This window comes from Rattus norvegicus, chromosome 14, assembly GCF_036323735.1.
Source record: "Rattus norvegicus strain BN/NHsdMcwi chromosome 14, GRCr8, whole genome shotgun sequence".
Taxonomy (NCBI): Eukaryota; Metazoa; Chordata; class Mammalia; order Rodentia; family Muridae; genus Rattus; species Rattus norvegicus.
Window position 1 is genome coordinate 41497715 of NC_086032.1, and position 20916 is coordinate 41518630.

A 20916-nucleotide genomic window follows, 5' to 3' on the forward strand; every position below is an offset into this window, starting at 1 on the left:
TAGCTCAGTGGTAGAGCGCTTACCTAGGAAGCGCAAGGCCCTGGGTTCGGTCCCCAGCTCCGAAAAAAAGAACCAAAAAAAAAAAAAATATCTAGGGCCTTACACAGTCTACCACCAAGCTACACCACCGACAGTTATTACGTATGCTGTGGTGTATGCCTTATCTACTGCCGTGGGAGTGTGCTAAGGCATGTGACCTTGGGGACGGTTAATCCTGGTTGTCAACCTGGCACGCCTGGGAAGAGGGAATGTTGGCTGAGGAATTGCCTGGGTCAGGCTGGCTTGTGGGCATGTCCTTGGGACGTGCTCTTGATTGCTAATTGATGTGTGAGGCCCAGCCTTGTGTGAGGGGTGCCATCCCTATAGAGGTGGGTCTGGCTGCCTAGGAAAGGGAGTTGATCAAGCAGTGTCCCTCCATGGTCTCTGCTTCAGCTCCTGCCTCCAGGTCCCCCGACTTGAGTTCCTGCCCTGACCCCCCCTTTGATGGATGGACTGTGATCTGGGAGTTCGAAGATAAAACAAACCCTTTCCTTTCCTCCCCAACACTGAGGTTTATCAAAGTTACCACAAAGCAACTAGGACAACCCAATTTTAGGAAATAAAATAACAGGGTACACACACACACACACACACACACACACACACACACACACACACACCCCTATTTTCACAGCAACATTAATGTCACAGTCAGAATTTCTCCCCAGAGCCTCTAGGTGGCAGCACAACCCCACAGAGCCCGATACTGCCCTTAAGTTTAGTAAGGAAAGCTGGCGTCACCATTCTATCTAGCCACCGAGGTTTACCTGGAAGCTAGCATGTTAGGAAACAAACCTGCCGAATCCAGCTCCACATCCCGTGCCCCTGAGCTCTCTTCACCGTTCTCATCATCTCGGCCGTTTGACTCAGTTTCCTCAGAGGCTGCCTGAAAAAGATTTTTTTTTAACCTCTCTTGAATAAACCAAGCCCTCGAAAGTTCTAAGCAGCAAAGGCTACCTCTTTAATAATAATTTTGAGGCCAACAAGGTGGGCTGCCCATGCAAACTGTCTCCTGTTTCCGAGCAGCTCTATGTTGGGAGTCTGAGTCTATTCTGTTGGAAAGAGACCTTTGCGAGCCTGAACGAGTCGGCTCCAGTGTGCCCACCCTCCCCAGCCTTCTTCTTCCCACACACCCTCACAGAATTCTTCCCTGGTCCACCACCCAGACAAGTTACCACCCAGTCACCCCTGAATCCTTTCAAGCTGGCAGAGGGGGTTTTCGTTGACTTTTAAAGGATAACGCACTTCTCAATTGGCCGTCCTGGACATAAGGACCTGTGGCTCTGAACTCGAGAGGTTTTCCCTTGAGGCTCTCTATAGAGTTTATAGTCATCTCTTCTCCTTCGTCCTGACAGCTGGGAAGGTCAGGCTTCCCTCCCTCATGCTCCCAATAAGGGGTCTCCTTGACTTCCGGTTCACTCACTGCCACACCACAGTAACTACCTCTCTCACAGCAGTGCCTCACGGCTGTCGGCTGCAGGCTTTTGTCTTTCTAATAGTTAAAAGTAAATTGCATATCAACCTAAATGTTCAACAGATGGGGAATAGTTGAATGGATTACTTAGGACCATAAAGGGTAGCACTGCACTACATGGTCACTGAAAATAAGATGCTAAGCAGGCTGGGGACATTGCTCAGTGGGAGTGGGTGCCTAGCATCCAGGGGGCCCTGGGCTTGTTTGATCCCAAGCACTGGCAAAGAAGACAGTAACTAAACACACGAGACCTGCTATACAGCAGTGATGTGTGAAAATTACTGCTATTCAGTGTAGAGTTAAAATATTAAGGTTCACATATAGAGAGAGTTATGTCTACATATGCAAGACTGTATACATGTTTATGCACATATAAATGTATCAGTTTATAAATTAAAATATACAATGTACACATTTATATACACATGTGCACACACATACATATCTATGCCATATGTATGTGTGGATAAAGGCAAAAGTGGACTAAATAGTAGACCAGCAGGGGCAGAGGGAGGGTGGGGGCAGATAGCAGTGAGGGAGGAGAAACAGGAGCCATACACAGTGTTGTGCAAATGTCATTATGAAGTCCAATATTTTATGCTAACTAAAACAGTAAAAATAGAAACGTCCAACCCCAAGAAAATAGAAAATGTTAATAGTGTTTGTTTTTTTAAATGTGTTTACACTTTGGAATGATTTTCCCATTTCCTTATCCACACTTTTTATATGTTATAAATGCTCTACAGTCGGAAAACAATCAGTGTAGTTTCAGTGTCTTTATGGGGAACTGACTCTGGAGTTAAGTCCAAAGTTTGCCTCCTCTTATCTAGGCGGCTCAAAGGTAAGTGAAAGGTTAAACTAAATGTATCTGGAAGACTCGTGCCAAAGACAGCAAGTCGGTGACCCTGTGATTTCTGTTTTTCTTTTTAGTAGAAGTTTTATGTAAAAGACTTAAGTTGAGATTTTAGTGTGTATAAAACATTTCATAAACTTTAAAAGGTTTCTAGATAAATGCTAATATTGGTTTTTAGAACGGGCATTATTAAATACTTCATAAAATATCTCCCAGGAGAAAACTACTTCCCTCAAGTTGTTCTCTGACACCCGCAGGCACACGATGGCCTGCTTGTGCCCTCATGCATACAACCATACATACGTATATACATACATGCATACAGATACACATACATATACACATATAGGTACATACATAGCTACATATATACATATATATATACATGCACACAAAATAAATGTAAAAGTTTTTCATTAAAAAATAGAATTTTAAGCCAAATCTTTCAAACTTCTAAAAGATTTTACAATAGGAAAATACATACTTTTTCTTTTGGACAATGGGGTATTTTGGAATACTCATAACTAGGCTGGAGTTTCCTAATAATCATGTATCACGTTGGAAAGAGCATACTCTCAAGGTAAAAATGTGTTTTTTCTTTTTCAGTACTGAGCATTCGATAGAGCTTTGCATATGCAAGTGAAGCAGTTCACCACTGAGCCACACCCTGCTCCTACCCTTTCTTTATTTAAGTCAGGGTCTTGAGCAGTCCATCTTTGAACTCACTCTGTAGCCAGAAAGACCCTGCAATCCTCCTGCCTCAGCCTCTCAAACAGTTGACACTTTAGGCTTATGCCTTGAGGCTGGCTTTAAAACCTCTAGGCAGGTCAGTTGTGGTGGTGCATGGGGTCACACGTTCAAACCCTGCCTGGGCCAAATTAGTGAGTCAAGTGAAACTGAAAAGCCCTAGGGGTTGGACAAACTGTAGGATGCTTGCATGGCTCACACAGAGCTCAGAGTTTGATCCTCAGTATCATAAAAAAGAAAGAGACAAGCAATGCCCCAAAACACTGTCAATAAGGAAAGCACACAGACAATAGCCACCACATTAATATTATTTAATAGATTTTAAACATCCGTTTATTATATCAAGAAGCTTGAATTGAGTTCCTTTGAGAAATACGATGAATGAAAATAATCAACCAAAGTTTCTTTATTATACAGAGGCTCTACATATATGTGTGCTTGTGCATATATGAGTGTGTTACATGCATGGTATTGTGTGTATATGGTATGTGTGCATGTGTGTGCACTCACATATTCACGGGAGTCTCTGAAGGTCAAGCAGCCTAACACTATCCAGGAAGAAGTTACTCCTTTTCATCTGAAGTTCACTCTAACACAACTAGACACATTAATATGCCATGGCAGTTTTGTTTTATGATATTAATATATAAAACACTGGCAGGGCTACTGATTCTTAGCTTCCTTCTCCAAACATATTAAATTATAGAAGACTATCTAAAGCTGGAAAACAAATTTGCAGCTAAATACTGGTGAACTAGCCTCTTGAGAACATTTGTGTCTCCTATCACGAGAGCAGAGTAACTACAAACCCGGATCCTAGAAATGGAAAGAAATGAACATAATTTATGCCATCTAGGATGCCATCCCGTTCAAGCTATATCATTTTAGGTACCACTAAGAGAGAAAACACGCTGTTAAACATGACACACTGTGGATTGCAAGAGCAGCCTTGATTTGTAGATGTGGAAACACAGAAAGTGTGCCAATGGACTCAAGGATATAGAGTGTTGTTGAAGCATAATGTTCAACACATAATGCTAACACATAATGCTAACACATAATGCTAACACATAATGCTAACACATAATGCTAACACATAATGCTTACAGGACGCGCCCCACCAGCATTAACTACTTCACCTAGAATTGTGTAACTGGCATACCACACTTCAGTAACATTTTAGTCATGCCTGGCTAACAGACTTCTCAGATTGCTCAGATATGTCACCCTGAAATGACGATTAAGAACTGACAGCCTGGTACTCAGTGTAGTTCAGTAATGGCTGAAATATGGTTGTAGTGATTAAAATTTAGCCCATTTAGCAGGCATCTTTGCTGCTGAGGCCCCTGACAAGGACGATAGCATTTAACCATCAGGGAGAACTTAGCCAGTCTCAGCATAGTCCCTTCACAAAGCCTGAAGGTAAGTGGCTTGCAAGGGTATCAGGGCCAGTAGACAAGAAAGGTGGAAACCCTGGGCTGGGCCAATAATCTCCCCACACTATTGGTGGCCTTAGAGCCATATCTACCTTTGGTGGTCTCAGCATTTAGAGTTTCATAAGAAGTAACTGAGTACCTGAGACCTTCAAGTTCACTGCAGAACATCCAAGCTGCCATTTCTATTCCCTTTCTGTCCTGTACCAACTGTTCATTATTCAGCGGAAGGTTAGAACTTCCTGGAATCCTCCAGGGCAGGAGGCAGTTCAGTCAGCTCCAGAGCGGCCAAGACCATACTGTCCCCAGCCAGACACTCCGAGTGCCAAGGGTGGAAAACAAATGTCATTCTAAAATAAATGCATTATCTGCGCAGTGCATGCTCCAAAGCTTAGTGTAAATACATATTATTCACCCAAATCAAGCCACCACTGCAAAATATTCAGGGGAAAAAGAGAGAGAGAGAGAGAGAGAGAGAGAGAGAGAGAGAGAGAGAGAGAGAAAGGGCCGTAACTCGTTAAAAACTCTTTGTATGTACCAAGAGAAAAAAAGGGCGGGTATTTTAAGCTATTTTTTAAAAATGAATTTAACAGTGGTAATGTAACGGGTGGGCACCTTATATTTTTCTATAAAGTTTTGTGAGTTTTGTAACACACAAAGACTATCTGTAACCACGGGAAATTCCCAAAGCTGGTTTAATTAACTTAAGTCTGGCTTCCTCATCCTGAATGCTTGCTTTTTCTGCATTAATGGCATCACATCCAAGGAAATGACTTCAAAGTTGGCAGTCTCAACCAGCCCTGATAGAATCCAAGGTTTGCTTCTAAAACGCACCCTTTCTGGCAAATGTGCCTTCTGACCCGTGCTTCCCTTCAGTGACAGCTCAGAAGATGGGTCTTCCCTCCTCCGACTTGAAATGGGTTTTTCAAGGATGAAAACAAACAAACACAAACAGAGTCCTGGACGGGAATGAATGAGCACACAGAAGGGTTTGCACGAGGCTAAGCCAGAAATTGGCTTCCACTTCACCAAGAACTCCATCCAAACCAGCCTCACCGCCTGACTCGGCCCCAACACCAGAGGCAGGAGGTGGCAGATTCCTGGCTTCAGAATCACACAGCTTAGCCACAAAAATCTATCTAGCTACCGGCTGCTCCCCTGAACTACAGCCTTGGTGGACTGGCAGAGGGCAATCAAAGTGTGGACGGCAGCCGTAAGGCAGAAGGGTAGGAGCCAGCCTGAGACCTAAGCTCCAGTTCATCGGCTGACCTCTGTCATTTAAATGGTGATGTCCAAGGACCTTCCTGGGACTATTCTGGGATGGTGAGAGATTTTCTGGCTCCAGGTTTGACTAATTGAATGCAGGCCTGGAAAACTAGTGTATGTGTCCAGGCGCTATGACCCAGTGCCACATATGTTACGCATGTGATTCTCCTTTTACCTTAAGAATCTGTCACCACTAGAAGGAGAAACAGCAAGCCAGGAGATCTAATTCTCCATGATTTAAATAACATACACACACACACACACACACACACACACACACACACCACACATACACACACACCCCACACACAACACACATACAACACACACACACCACACACACACTCACCACACACATACAACACACCATACACACAACACACACACACAACACACACATACAACACACCATACACACACAACACACATACAACACACACACACCACACCACACACACACACACACCACACATACACACACACCACACACACAACACACATACAACACACACATACCACACACACCACACACATACAACACACCATACACACACAACACACACACACACACCACATACAACACACACATACCACACACACCACACACATACAACACACCATACACACACAACACACACACACCACACACACCACACACACACCACAACACACACACACCGCACATACCACACACACCACAACACACACACATACCACACACACCACACACACACACCACACACATACCACACACACAAACACACACCACACACACAACACACATAAACCACACACATCACACACACAACACACCATACACACACAACACACAACACACACACACACACACACACACACACTCTTGGACCATGTTATCTACCTGATGATTTTCAAACCACTTAAGATGGGCCAAGTTTAATTTAACTCCTCTGACACATATCCTCTTGAAATTGCTAAACAATTCTATATACAAATATAGGTTAGTATTTAATAGATATTTTTCAAAAGCATTCATCTACCAACCTTAAGATGACTTCTGGCTGGGGAAAAAACACTTTCTAAAGATATGTCTGTTGACATTTGACATCCGAAAGGAATCTGCAGTTGGTGTCAACTGCAAGGCAAACAGCGCCTACTCAGATGCCTTGGCCCTGCTCTCACTCTGAAGCAGAAGGAGCAAGAAAGATCTGATTGTTCCCCTGGATCAGAGAACAGGAGGAAAGTGCTGATTTTTTTTGAGGAGGGCCACAAGCTTTTTCAAGACAAGGGACAAACAGACCCACCTCATCACTCGGTTTGAGAAAAGCTCAGAGTGCTCGAGATACCCGAGAGCTGAGCTTGGCTGAGCACACAAGAACGGCCACCGATCACTGGGGCGCCGTCATTTGGGATGAGTGATTGTGTGAGAGAGGTCTGGTTGGCCTTCATGAAATGGAGTGACAGAGGGTCACTGTGCCTGGAGAGTGGAATCTCGGGAGCCCAGGGGGTAGGAGGGAGCCAAGACTGGAGAACACAACAGATACAAAGAGATCCAGGGAAAGAGTATCAGTGATAGAGACATTCTATCTCCTAGAAAGAGATGTTCACAGCTGCATGACTTCTAGAGAATAAACTGGATTGACCGACTCGAGCAGCTGGAAGAAGACAAGGAATCCATCTCGTGCATATAAAATTCGCATCTGCTCAAAATGGTAACTTTGACAATCTTATGTAAATTTCCCAAATCTTTATCTCTCTCTTTCTCTTCTGTGTTTCTAGGGGAATCTGTTTTACCTTGCTCTTGTTTGTGGTGGTACAAAACAGTAAGGGCGCCTGTGGTCTACAAGTCACCTTGACATCAAGCTAAGCATTGTAAGGGTGCCTGTGGTCTACAAGTCACCTTGACATCAAGCTAAGCATTTGGCAGATGTGCAATCTCACACTAAGTATCTGACATGTATTAGTACATGTAACAGTAGTCCATTACTTACTTCTATACACAGACTGAAGTCAGACACTTAAACATGTTCAGCTCGTGTCTGGCCTACTGCATGGAGTTCTTGAGGTCATTTAGGAGAGGTCATTTTCAGACCAACAAGCAGAGCACAGATCCAAATGCAAGTATGGCTGACAACGGACAAAACTCACCAGCATTACCATGGAGATAGCTTTGAGGGAGACGACATTAGTCACTTCTCTTGTGGTGATAAAAATGCATGGTGGAAGCAATGTAAGGGAGGGAGGCTGCTTTGGGCTCATAGTTTAAGGGGACACAGTCCTTACAGCAGCAGGAGCAGGAGGCGGCTGGTGCACACTGCCTCTGCTGTCAGGAAGCAGAGATGAATGCTGGCACTCAGCTCCCTTTCTCCCTTTTATTCACTCACATTTAAAGTGGGTCTTCCCACCTCAATTAACCCAAACTAGCCGTGCTTGGAGGCTGGTCTCCTAGGTGATTCTAGAATCTATCAAGCGGATAATCAATACCGAACATCACGAAGACAAAGCACATCCTTCAATAGGCTACAAACATAGGATCGATTCATCATCAGCTTAGGAAAACATCTAGATTCCTTCCCAACCCTGTTGTCTAGGCCTCTGTGCATGGGCTGTGACAGCATCCTCTAACAGAAGCTGGTATTTTAAAACTCAAGGTGCTAGGTTTTTATTGAGCTTCTAACAGAGATATTGAGAGAAACTAAACTCGGAAAGATCTCATAAGTAACAGGGAGGGAAGGGAACCAATGTTCTGTCTGGAAAGGACAGCATCCGGTCTGCAACACTCCCTGGTCTCTCTCTTAGAGTCTTTTCATTCTAATATCCCCACTATGTGGAACAGCTGCCTCTGTCTTCCAACTCAATCAAATACCCACACTGAAGGTCAGGCCTCAAAGTCCACACCCCACAGAAAACTTTCCCAGAACGCATCCTATCTACACTGATCTTACCTATACTTTTCCACCTTATATTCTGGTGTCCTCAGTCTATAACCTCACATTTACTTACATATTGTTTGGTACACTTCCCTAGTTCTAATGAAAAGATATACATCTATAATTAATATACATAGTATATCTTGCTTCTTTTTTTTTCTAGTTTAAATACTTGGGTGCAGAGTGAGAGGTAAGCAGGCATGCAGCGGCATGGTGGTCACTCTTATAATCCTGTTCTTAGAGGGCTGAGCCTAGCAGGAGGGTCTGCAATGGGATGGTCTATGTAGATCCAGCCCAAGTATTGCAAGAGATCTGAGTTCACTTCCAACCTGTTTATACAGGAAGAGAACCATGGCTTCAGCAGCATCCCGTGAGAAAGATGAACTAGAAGACAACCGAAAGTGGTGACGTGTCATCATGTCATCAGCCTGGGGCAGCCACTCTCACTTCAGAGCACTGGGCCGAGCATCGCTGCCTCCCCTCCCTGGGGCTCACCTCACATTTGCATTCACACTCCTGCCCACTGCTGCCACTGTGCTCTCTGCACAGTTCAGCTTGTCCTGAAGCAATTGTGACATTTCAGTAGTGGGTGAGGCTACTCCTCTGTAGCGCATGTCTGGCTTGAGAATGCAGTTTTTGGAAGAAAAGACACTATTTAGGAAGAAGAACACTATTCTTTTGACAGCCCCATGGAACTGGGAGAATGAGTCAGAAATAGAAAAGGCAAGTCCAACCCGGTACCCGTCCTTGGGAGGCTTGGAAGCACAGCATCCTGTTTCAAGACAGCCACCGTCCTCCACTAGGAGTGATTCACTACACTTTTTCAGTAGGAATAAAGCAGCTTGCTTCTTAGGAATAACAGAGAAGGACGAAAATAAGGATTCAGATTTCTAAAAACTGATTCATGTTCTTTTAAAGAGGCAATTACTCATTTATTTTTAGATAATTTCACTCTGTTTTCCCTAGCTGGCTAGGAACTCACCAAATGAGCTAGGCTGGCCTCGAATGTACACCAATGCCCCTGAGTAAGCCTTCCAAATACTGTGACACAGGCATGGCCCATGTCTAACCCTCGGGAGGAGAGTCCTTTAAGATGACTCTGGGATAACATGCTTGAGTGGAAATGTTTAGAATCTTAAGTAGGGCTGGAGAGATGGCTCAGCTGTTAAAGGCTAGGCTCACAACCAAATATAGAATCTTAAGTAACCAGCACACATGAAGAGCTTTCTAGTAGTGAGTCAAAGTTCCACATAACACATTAAACACACACACACACACACACACACACACACACACACACACTCAAACTCACATGTACATGCATATATACATGCATATTAGGAGAGGGAGGAAGATAGATGATAGACAGATGATTGACAGTTAAATATAGAGAGAGATAGATAAATGATAAATGGTAGGCAGACAGACAGACAGACAGACAGACAGATGATAGATCCACTCAGAGAATAATGGCGTGACTCCTGTCAAAGTTTAAGAGTGCACAGTGCTGGAAATGCCACCCTCTGTTTGCAGCACTCTAATTTACTTAACTAGAGATTACTAACTAGGGAAGAAATACACAAAAGAAGGAAACCCCAGGCTTGCCCATGAGTTTGGGCCTATACTCCAAGGCTGCTGAGCACCACGCTGACTATGGGAAGAAAGGCCATAGGCCCCCTTTCCTTTGGAGTCCCCTTATGGGAACACACAGGCCTGCGAAGTCCCATGACTTATTTCATATCATGGATGCTGCTTCTCTTAAACTAAGTCACTTCATGGGTTATGTAATCCCTTCAGAATGAAGGGAATCTAGAAGCATGGGGTGGGGAAGTAGAATTGCTAACATTCCCAGAAAGGCAAGCCCAGCCCAGTGTCTAAGGATCCAGGGCTTTCTAGTTTAAGTGTAGGAGTGGATTTTATCTCAGGAGTTAAGATCTTCCCTCCCTCCCTCCTGGAGCTCAACACGTCAGTCCTGCAGCTTGGTAAGGCTTCCCCAGAGGTGGAAGTAACATGACAGTTCACAGGCGGGACTGAGCGTTACCCCGGGTCACAGCACTAGGGAAGAAATGACCTTTGTCTCTTCCCGTCTGAGTCTGTGTCAGAGTATGGGGGGCTGTGGGAAGAACTCATTCTCCAAAAGACTAATTATTGAACAAGGCCCAGCCTGTGGGGCTGGAGACAAGGCGCCTCCTGCTGAGTGGAGGAGGTGGGAAGCAGGTTTACCTCTAGACCAAATCTTTGAGAAAACCTCAACAATTTCTTCATCCTTGAACTATAATACAAACCCAAATGCTAGAAATGAGCACAGTAGGATGCGGGGTGTGAGCAGCCTGTACCCTAAAACCTAGGCTATACCTGTGTGGGTGCTGCCAGCTTGGGTCAGCAGTCTGGTGGGAGATCCACGAAAGTGTAACCCTCCTGATACCATGGCATACGCCAAAATGGCAAGCCTTGTGCCATTTTGAATCTCATGTCTGCTGTTCTTAAATTACACTACTAGAATTTAGAAGTTTAAGCTAATAAAAATTAATTGTACTTTTAATAAATTTTTGGGTTTTTTAACTAATAAAAATACATGAATGTACATAGGTAGGTAAATAGTAGATAGAAAATAGATTGTGTGTATGTGTGTGTTGTGCATATGTGTGGTGTGTGTGTGGTGTATGTGTGTGTTTGTGTATGTGTGTGCATGTCTGTGTATGTGTGTGTGCATATGTGTGGTATGTGTGTATGGTGTATGTGTGTTTGTGTATGTGTGTGTATGTGTGTGTGTGTATATGTGTGTATGTGTGTGTGGTGTTGTGTATGTGTGTTTGTGGTGTATGAGAGAGAGAGAGAGAGAGAGAGAGAGAGAGAGAGAGAGAGAGAGAGAGAGATCAAAGATTAAAAAGTCAGGTTCGACAGAATCACTCATCTTGAGACAGGGTTAGGGTTCCACTATGGCGCTCAGGCTGAACTTGAACTTAGCAATGTCCTGTGTCAGGTTGTTCTTTTTTGTTTGTTTTTTAAATATTTAAAAAACAGCAACAACAAAAAAACAAAAAACTTTAATGTATCTGCATGTGCACCCGCAGGCCAGAAGAGGGCCCAAGATCTCACTATAGATGGTAGTGAGCCACCATGTGGTTGCTGGGATTTGAACTCAGGACCTCTAGAAGAGCAGCCATTGCTCTTAACCACTGAGCCATCTCTCTAGTCCATCTCAGCTTCTTACACACTGGAATTACAGATGTGTACTGCCTGGGACTGGTTATTTTCAAATTATATTAACAAGTCAAATGATGTCTTTAACCAGTAAGAGAAATAGGATAATTTAAAGATATCATTGTTTTTCTGTAACATGAGACTGATAATATGAACGGTTGTTAATTTATTGTTCTTAAATTATGTCATCCTTAATTATAGCCCATTGTTATGGACTGAGTTGTTTCTCCTTACGACTGTGATTATTTGGAAATAAGATTATTACAGATGAACTTGGTTAAGGTTAGTGCAGGAGGCATTCACCCATACTGATCTCCTTCTTAACAGGAAACTTGGTCTCAGACACACACGTGAGTGCATACACACAGAGGAAGGGCACTGGGGTGGGGAAAAAGGCAGAGGCTGGGGTGATATGTCATGTGCCTTGGGCAGTCAAGACAGCCAATGAGCATCAAGAGCTTGAGAAGAGGCGCAGGGCAGATTCCACCTCACTGCCAACACAAGGTGCTGACGCCTTGGATTTGAACTTTCATGCACTAGGCTAGAGAGAGTTTCTGCTGCAGAAGCCTGGTAGTGTGCAGTACTTCAGTATATGTGGCCAGAGCTGATGTATATACTCAAGGAGAAAGGAAGAGACAGCGTCCGTGGCCTACTTATCCTAGAGACCAATTACATGATAGGACCATCCCAAGGGGCAACTGTGCTTCTTACTGTCAGTTCCTGGGGAGGAGAATTTGGCTTCTTGATGTTGATCTCGATGCTGTTGCTGCCTTGTTTCACTTGCACGGGAGAGCCATGCACCGTGGCCACGCCTTCAAACATCTGGGACTTGGTTAAGGAAGGGCCAGGGGCCACCGCTGTGGGGTCTTCTTTTTCCTTTCCTTCCACATCTCCACGGGCCGTTTCTCCATTCATGCTGACTTTCCCATCGACCTAGAAGAGCCAGGGTGAACAGAGAGCATGCCATTACTCAACGGAACATAACCAAACACATTCTGAATGGCCTTACAGAAATCTCTCCAGAGCTTTCATGGGGTCTAGAAGTCAGTTGTCTGTCAATGCCCTCTGTAAGGGCTTCTCTTTGACCACTTCGTGACTGGACAACATTTCATGTTCATCTGACTCTTGATGTGCTTTCTTCGTTTGAAAATACAGAAATATTAAGGAATCCTTTTTTAAAAAAATTTACTTACTATTTCGCAGGCATACACTTTTAAATTTTTTAAAAACACTTTTCTATCATGTGCATTGGTGTTTTGCCTGCATGTATGTACGCCTGTGTGAGGGCGTCAGAATCTCTGGCGCTAGAGTTACAGACAGTGGTGAACTGCCATGTGGGTGCTGGGAATTGAACCTGGATCCTCTGGGAAAGCAGCTAGTGCTTTTAAACTAGGCCATCCCTTCAGCCTGCCCTCCCACCCCAATCAAGTAATCTTAAATACAAACACTGTCACATATTTGGGTTAGGTTGTGATAGCAATTCCACAATTTGAATGCTTTTTTTGTCTAGTTACCATATAAATGAGGTGGGCCATCCTCTGATCAGGAGCACTTTAGAGGTTATCTCGTGGAAGATTTTTTTATAAAGTTATCATGGAGGGCAAGAATTCTGATATTATGTTACATTGCAATAAATCTTCTATTTAATTTTATAATTCTATTTTTTCCCTCGGGGAAAAACGTCCACGCTCATTAAAATGTTTTTGTTTCACATTCCATATTGAGAGGAGGCAGCATGTGTGAGGAGGAGGAGGAGGAGAGGTGCTCGCCTAGCCTGCGGACCTGCGGTCCCGGCCGCCTTCCTGATGGTTGAGCCGACTATCTGTGTTGAGATGACCTACGACCCAACTGTGACTCTGCCACTCAACAGCTACACAATCTCACAAGTTTCTGACTCTCTGTGCGAAAATGCAGATTTTAACATAACGGCCTTCTTCACAGTGCTGTGGGGTTATATGGCTGAAGATGCTTATGACTTTGCAACACCTCACACCACTGTTCCCATTAGATCTAGCGTCTCTGGGAAGGAACAGCGGAAGGCTGGGCATTAGCCGCATTAGTTTATTTGTGCTACTGGCCATCCCGCGGTGTTACGTGCTACTCGTAGGAAATTTGCAGCACAACTCAGCAGGCACACGTAAATATGGTGGACACAGATTAAAAAGTATGCTTATCTTTATTGAGTGTGGTCCATGTGACTTTTTAGATTGTTTTATTGACCACGTCATTTTTTAAAGTGATGATTCTCAACCACTAAACTGACAGTAGCCCAACAGCAGGTTTGGAAATGTTAACAGTGTATCACTTGATCTTTCTTTACTTTTTTTTTCTTTGTAACACTATGGTACTGATAATTTATTCATTTGGTTTTGAGACAGGGTCTGGTGTGCCCAGACAGACAGACAGACAGACAGACAGACACACACACAGAGAGAGAGAGAGAGAGAGAGAGAGAGAGAGAGAGAGAGAGAGAAGAAGAAGAAGAAGAAGAAGAAGAGAGAGAGAGAGAGAGAGAGAGAGAGAGAGAGAGATTACCAAACAAAAATGACAAGGTTTTCTCAGAGCCTAAGTTCTGTCCTAATTTATAAATTCTTCTATCCTAATCATTAGGAGCTCCCACTGCACGATTTACATAAATAAGGGGGTGTATCTCTAAATGATGTGGTCAGACACCTGGAAAGCCAGTTATATCAATGTATCCCACCCATGTTCTAGGCCTCCTCAACATCGTGCTTTCATGGAAGGTTACACGATCCACTATCCTGGCCCCACACGCAAGAAAATGCGCAGATATTTGGGCCACTTGAGGACACTGCTAGGCACACATGTATGAGCACACATATGTGTTTTGTATATAAGTTTTCAATTTCTCATGAATCTCAGGAAGAATTTATTCTGGGGATCTATTCTTAGGATGGAGCCACGAGGAATAAGAATACAGTCTTTACCCTGTTAGGGACAACGTTTTAAATCAATCTGGATGAAATGGCAAGTCGTCCATTTTTTTTGTTGTTCTAGCAAAGCTTAAGGCACACATTCAGATGCCTAGACTTATTTAAACGTAAGACAGTAGGTTTCGAGCTCTCTCTGAAGTCCAGTAATGAAGGTCTACTAACTCAATGCTCAGTTAGTTGGGTGTACAAACTTCTCGCCAGCCCTAATGGCAACAGTTCCTATGATGAGCTCCACTTTTCTGCAAGGACAGTGTGAACTGATTTTCCTCTGGAGTTGAGCGAGCTTAGGATTCGGGTGGAATGTTCCTCTGCAAATCGGAAGACCCTGGACTGAGAGCAAATGGAGATATGTGTTTAGGTCCTCAAAAATGATTTATAGGCTCTCTGGTGATACAGCTCAAGGTTTCTGCTCAAGGAAAACCTGTCTTACCTGACGACAAGCATACTTCATGCTACTCTGTGTCTCATGTGTTCTTTTCCCTGAGTATAGCAACTCTTTAGATATAGTATTAATTTCCTTCTATAAGATATAGCCATGTGTTTTTCTATTTAAATGAAAGGCAAATACGGTCTGAGTATGCTGTGCATCCTGATAACTATAGGTTTGGAGTATTGCTAAATGAGGATTTGTTTATGCTGCTCTATGAGAAACCATCATGTCAAACCAGAAAACAGACCTCGCTTGTCTGATGACTTGTCTATCCCAGGGAGCCCTCCAAGAGGAACAACAGAACTGAAAGGAACAGCCGTCCCTTAAGTATCTGCAAATCAAAGCTCCTGAAATATGTGTACTACTGTCCACCATAAATGTGTTGGCTTTTGTTTGACAAAGGCTTTCCGTCCACAAGCTACCCACAGTTTGGTTTCCATCTTCTTTCTCTCAAAGAATTCGTCCTACCTTAAAAGTCTTCAGAACCTCTTGAGAGTTTTTGGGCTGGGAGTAAGGCCTGGGTGTCAGCATAGGCACCGTGTTTGGAGTGCTGGTTTTGCTTGGAGACCCAGTGCCTGCTGCTACGCTGCTCTCTGGGACACTGGTGCGAGCGATGGTAGTCTCAACCGTGGCAGTGAACTTGGGCGGGGGCAGTGACTGCTGACGCAAGTATTTCATGGGGCTGGGGTCGTTGGGGAAGGAGGATACGTTTGGCTCTGTTGAATGGCTTCTTTCCAGAATTTTTGGCATCTCCAAGCGTTCGAGGACAGCCTCACTGATGGTGAACCTCTCGATGTATTGCTGGAGGATCCCCTCTGCCTCCTCCTGTGACCTTGCATTCTTATATGCCTCGTGCAGCTCCCTCTCTCTCCGCTCCCTGCAGGATGAGGAATGGGAAGAAGAGCAATAAACATCTAGAAAGCTGCAACAATTCCCACCAAGCTAAAACCAAACTGTAAACAGTAGCCTTCAGAACCGTGTGGCTTAGGGAAAGCGGGACTAGATACTATCGCGCACTAGCAACAGAAAGACCCACTTTTCTTGGACAATTTCTCTGTAAGTTTTGATGCTTTTCCTCCGTTCACTTGTCCCATCTTCTCCAGACATCAACTTCTCCATTTTTTTCCTTTCTTCCTCTTTCTTGATTAAGTCCTGGGAAGCGCTTCTTCGACGGCTCTTCCAGCGAGCCAGGTCCTGCGGGGAGGAAGAGAGATCTCACGTTCATTCTCGGCCTGCATAGAATGCCTTCCTGTGACTCACGGACCTATTAGGCACTATGCTGGGACACTTCCACACAGTCCTGCGAAAGCCTGGTTGGAACAAGGATGCCTAGAGGGCAGGGAAAGAAGCAGGTAGTGTGCATGCTGTCATTAAAGGGCAGCAATTTACCGAGACAGTGTGGTGTGACATACGCAATCAAGGTTCATGTCTTCTGACAGAACTGTCTTACAGGTAATATAGAAAACTTCATTTTTTCCCCCTATTTCTACCTCTGCATTGGAACTAGATATCCCACCAACAGAACGTAGGGATTTGTGTACAGTTTTCTCTTGCATGGGAATGAAGACAGAACTCTGGAGTTGAGTCTTCCAGATCCACTGATTGTGTTTGCGTGAGTTCCTCTGGTCCGAGGGAGGTCATCGAGATCTCTCCGACAGTGAGGGACTTCTGGGTTGGAAGGATCAGCTAGAGCTGTGGAATTACCCAGCTCTGATATGTTCATGCATCGTTTTGTGTTTCTTAGCCTCTCTGAACTCCTTTTTCTATCTTCTCTAAAGTGGGGTGGGCGATCCAACGCTGCTTACAACCTTGGGAGCGAATGTGATGACCCTTAATGCTAGACCCATTGACCTATTGTCATGGCACTGGGCTAACAACTTTGGAGAAGTCAACTTTTTGACTAATGATGGAAAGAGGTTTACAGTAGTGACCCCCCCCCCCCAGTGAGAACAAGGTAAAATGATTCCCTCTCTGCAAACCACAAGGGCATCCTGCTTTAGTTCTTTGCTCTCAGCACACAACCTCTAAGCTCTCATCGGCCTCTGGCACCTTCCTTTCCTGGTTTGAACCTTACCTCTCTACTCACTAGCTATGGAACTTTGGGCAGTGACTTAGCGGAACTGGGGCTCATCTGTGGATGCTGGGAGATAACCATTGCTAGTACACAGAGTTCCTAAAGGATGAATTACCCAGAGCGAAGCGTTTAGAACAGTGCCTGCTACGGGTTCAATTAACGCTGACAGCTGCAGTCATCGTCGTCATCCATCAGTCTTAAATATAGACTATTAAAAGACAGCACACCACAGCTCTGCCCCTATCCTAGTCGCCTACCTCTCACCCCTTCTCTTTGTGACCAAGCTTTGGACCAGAGTACCTGCTGATAGACACCAGTGCCGGCTTCTCCTCTCTCCACGTTCCTACCGACCTCTGCTTTAATCTTCACACTGGCGCGGCCTCTGTAATGCTGGGCCGGCCCCTCCCCAGCATGACTTTGAAGTCCAAGTTACCCTCCCAGTCGGGTGGTCGGCTGAGTCCCTCCCCACTGCCCGCGGCCTTGGCCAGAACTCACATCTTGCCATTTGTCGTCCTCTTCCCTCAGCTGGTTATTTATCAGCTGCAGCTGCTCCTGGCGGGCCCTGCTGTGCGGCAGCACCGCTGCCTCCTCCTCACACCGCATGTCAAACATACTCGTGCTCCTGATGCGGAGAGAGCAAAAACAAAAAGCAAGCGGGATGAGAGCCGGCGGCGGGCTCCTTTCGCCGCCACTGCACACCGCCGCCTGGGGGCGCTACCGGGCTGAGAGCCGCCTCTTCGCTCTGCAGCGGGAAGCAGCGGCCAGCAGCACAGCCAAGAGGGGATGTCTTTGTCTTCATTGATGGCCCTGAATAAGGGAGCTTTCTAGAAAGGTGCCCGGAAAGGGGCCAGGAGAAAGTATCTAAAGGTCCCGCACTCCTCTCACTCAAAGGTATATAATTTAGGGAGAATATATGTGTTGGGGGAGGCGGCAGTCGGGCACATTCCATTGCAGTGGAATTTCACACTACACTTGGTGGTGAAAAAAAGAGAGCTTGCCTGATTTACATGCGCAGAGACAGTGTCTTCACTTAGAAAAAAAGTCACAGGGCCTCAAGATTAGGACACCACCGTTGCATATTTAAATAAATGATGGGTGTGTTGTGGCTATTTCTTTATATATATATATATATATATATATATATATATTCACATAATTGATAGTGCATCTTGGAATCAGAAGATAAGGCATTTTATATTAAGAAGATGAAACAAATTCATAAATGAGGGTATACTTTGCACCTAATGTGTTCCCAACTGTTTTGTTTTTGATGGGATTCCTCTGAATTTCCTTTTCGAAGGGAAAGAGAAAGAAAGGCCGGGTAATGAGGAAAAGCAAACCTTCTGGCTGTGCCTGCAATTGACAGATTCTGCAGGAGCTTCCTAAGACCAGAGTCTTTTCTGTGATGCTCACACAGCCCTGTTAAGAGCAAGCATTGAAGCAGCAGGGTAACAGGGTGACACAGGAGAGACCAAAGCAAAGCCCCCTCCCTTGCCCCTAAGGGGGAAAAGACCAGCACTGAGACCAAACAACTCAAACGTTGAGTAGGAACTTAAGTTTAGGAGTTAAGGAGTTAAGGAGAAACCTTCTAAGTCCCCTAGGTATAAAAGAGGGCGATAATCCATTTTTGAAGATAGCTGAACGTGGGGGGCGGGTGCTGGGGGCCCAGGGAGAAGACGTGCACTAGGAAACCAACTGATTCCAGGCATCATCAGATGTGGGAACAGCATCAGCACTGGTGGATGAATCTGCATGAGTGGCTGGGTTCCTGGTCCCTTTCTCCAGGTGCTAGACATTTAAAATCTAATGTGTGTGCGTGTGTGTGTGTATGTGTGTGTGCATGCGTGTGTACATGTGTGCATGTGTGTGCATGTGAGTATGCATTGAGTGCACGTGTGTGTGCAGATGTGTGTGCATGTGCATGTGTGTGCATGTGTGTGTGGGGGGGTACAGGGGTGACAAAGCATGGTAGGAGGTTGCTCTTGTTACTTCTCCTGGTCCTGTTGGCTTCAGCTGTGCCTTCTAGAAAAAAAAACTTCCTCCTCAGAGGGGGAAAGGGCTGTGATTTTTTTTGTCTATTTTACAGTACTTACTAACATAAAGAAAAGTTCGGGAATTTATACGGTTAAGTAGAAAGGTCTAACCTATGGTGGTTTTTTATTTCTCTCATATAAGTAGGTCTTCTAGAAATAGATGGAAACTCTTACACTTTCTTTTCCTATACTTGGAGCAGGGAAGGGTGGTACCTTTAAAATATATAATCTAGCCAGTTATTTTTAAGGCAAATAACAATTTCTACTGAGGCCTTAGGATGAATAAATGTCTCTGAGCTGCATGTCTTACAGAGCAGTAGACAAGCTGTGCAGAGAGGGGAGGCCCCTGACTTTGGAGTTCTAAAGGGCAGAATTCTGGGTTGGGAAACGTAGGAAGTCACCGGCTTCTCCCGGGTCAGGATTCAGCTCCCTCACCACAGGGTGTTGAGGGAACAGGAGAGGCCCCCACAGTTGCCTTGATTTACCATTTCTGTTCCCACTGTGAAGCTCCAACTTACCCTAGCCCAAATGTGGCCAAAGGCCAGATAATTAAGTGGGCCTCTTGTTTGCTTCTCCTGTATCAGGAAGAACTACCTCCCCCACCCGGGGAGAGTGTGTTTCTTTTTAAAGAAATATCAACAGCTTGCCATAAAAGAATCTGAAAAAGCACAATATGAAGTCAGAAAACTGAATAAAATGCTTCGTGATGTTCCCAAGATGCAGGCCCTCTGGCAGAGTCCTGTTGGGAGAGGAGAGATGTGCCCGTGAGGAGAATGTGAGGCCATGAAATGACAGACATTCCTGACTGGCCAGAAGGGGGAGATTCCGCTACCTTTATGGTAGGTCTGCCCTGACTTGTATTTTATCAGGACACTTTGTCTTTTGATTGGGCTGTATCTTCAGAGTATGTCAATTAATAAGTATAGTTTATGCCAGTGATTGCCTTTAAAGATTTTGGGAAAGGGACAGGGGAAAGAAATGAAAGATAGCACACAGCTCTATTTTAAAAATTAACCCTTGTGATTTGGTTCTCCCTATGACTCGTGTCAACAGCGCCCTCTGGTAAGTGGTTATTTGGCACTTTTGCACATTCTCAAATAAAACCTCTAGACAAGAAGTTCCTTGTCTTCTTTCTGGTCCACGGGGGAGTTTTGTTTTGTTTTTGTGTTTTTGTGTTTTGTTTCGTTTTGTTTTTATAAACATCAGAGAGGGGAGTTCCCGCCCCTTTAAACGGTCTCTAACTTTTTCTGTGTCTGAGCTTTCAGAGGCAAGTGTGGGCCAGGTCTAAAATCTTCTGAATGTAGCTTCCTTCCCTAAGATCTACCTTGAGCAAACTGTGCTGCAGCTGCCTGTCTAAGAGGAATAAATCCGTCCTACCGCAATGTTGCTGCTCATCAGATCAGAGATTGGCCTCTCAATCGCACGCCCTCCTGTCAGCGATGTGAAATATTGCCACTGGAGGGTTTAAGAGTAATACCCAGGCCTCACTTCTACTGTCTG

The 20916-nt window shown here is 44.7% G+C and overlaps 1 protein-coding gene across 37 annotated transcripts in view; it reads right to left on the reverse strand.

The window, feature by feature from the left end:
- Limch1 (LIM and calponin homology domains 1) overlaps nt 1-20916 on the reverse strand; it is a 313045-nt gene that overhangs the window by 31282 nt on the left and 260847 nt on the right. For all 37 annotated transcript variants that reach the window (XM_063273093.1, XM_063273091.1, XM_063273092.1 and 34 more), the window contains 5 exons: nt 17879-18005; nt 16346-16503; nt 15778-16186; nt 12637-12858; nt 835-925 (listed from right to left, as the gene is read on the reverse strand). In XM_063273093.1, the coding sequence (XP_063129163.1) occupies nt 835-925; nt 12637-12858; nt 15778-16186; nt 16346-16503; nt 17879-18005 (1007 nt within the window). The remainder of the gene's footprint in view (nt 1-834; nt 926-12636; nt 12859-15777; nt 16187-16345; nt 16504-17878; nt 18006-20916) is intronic.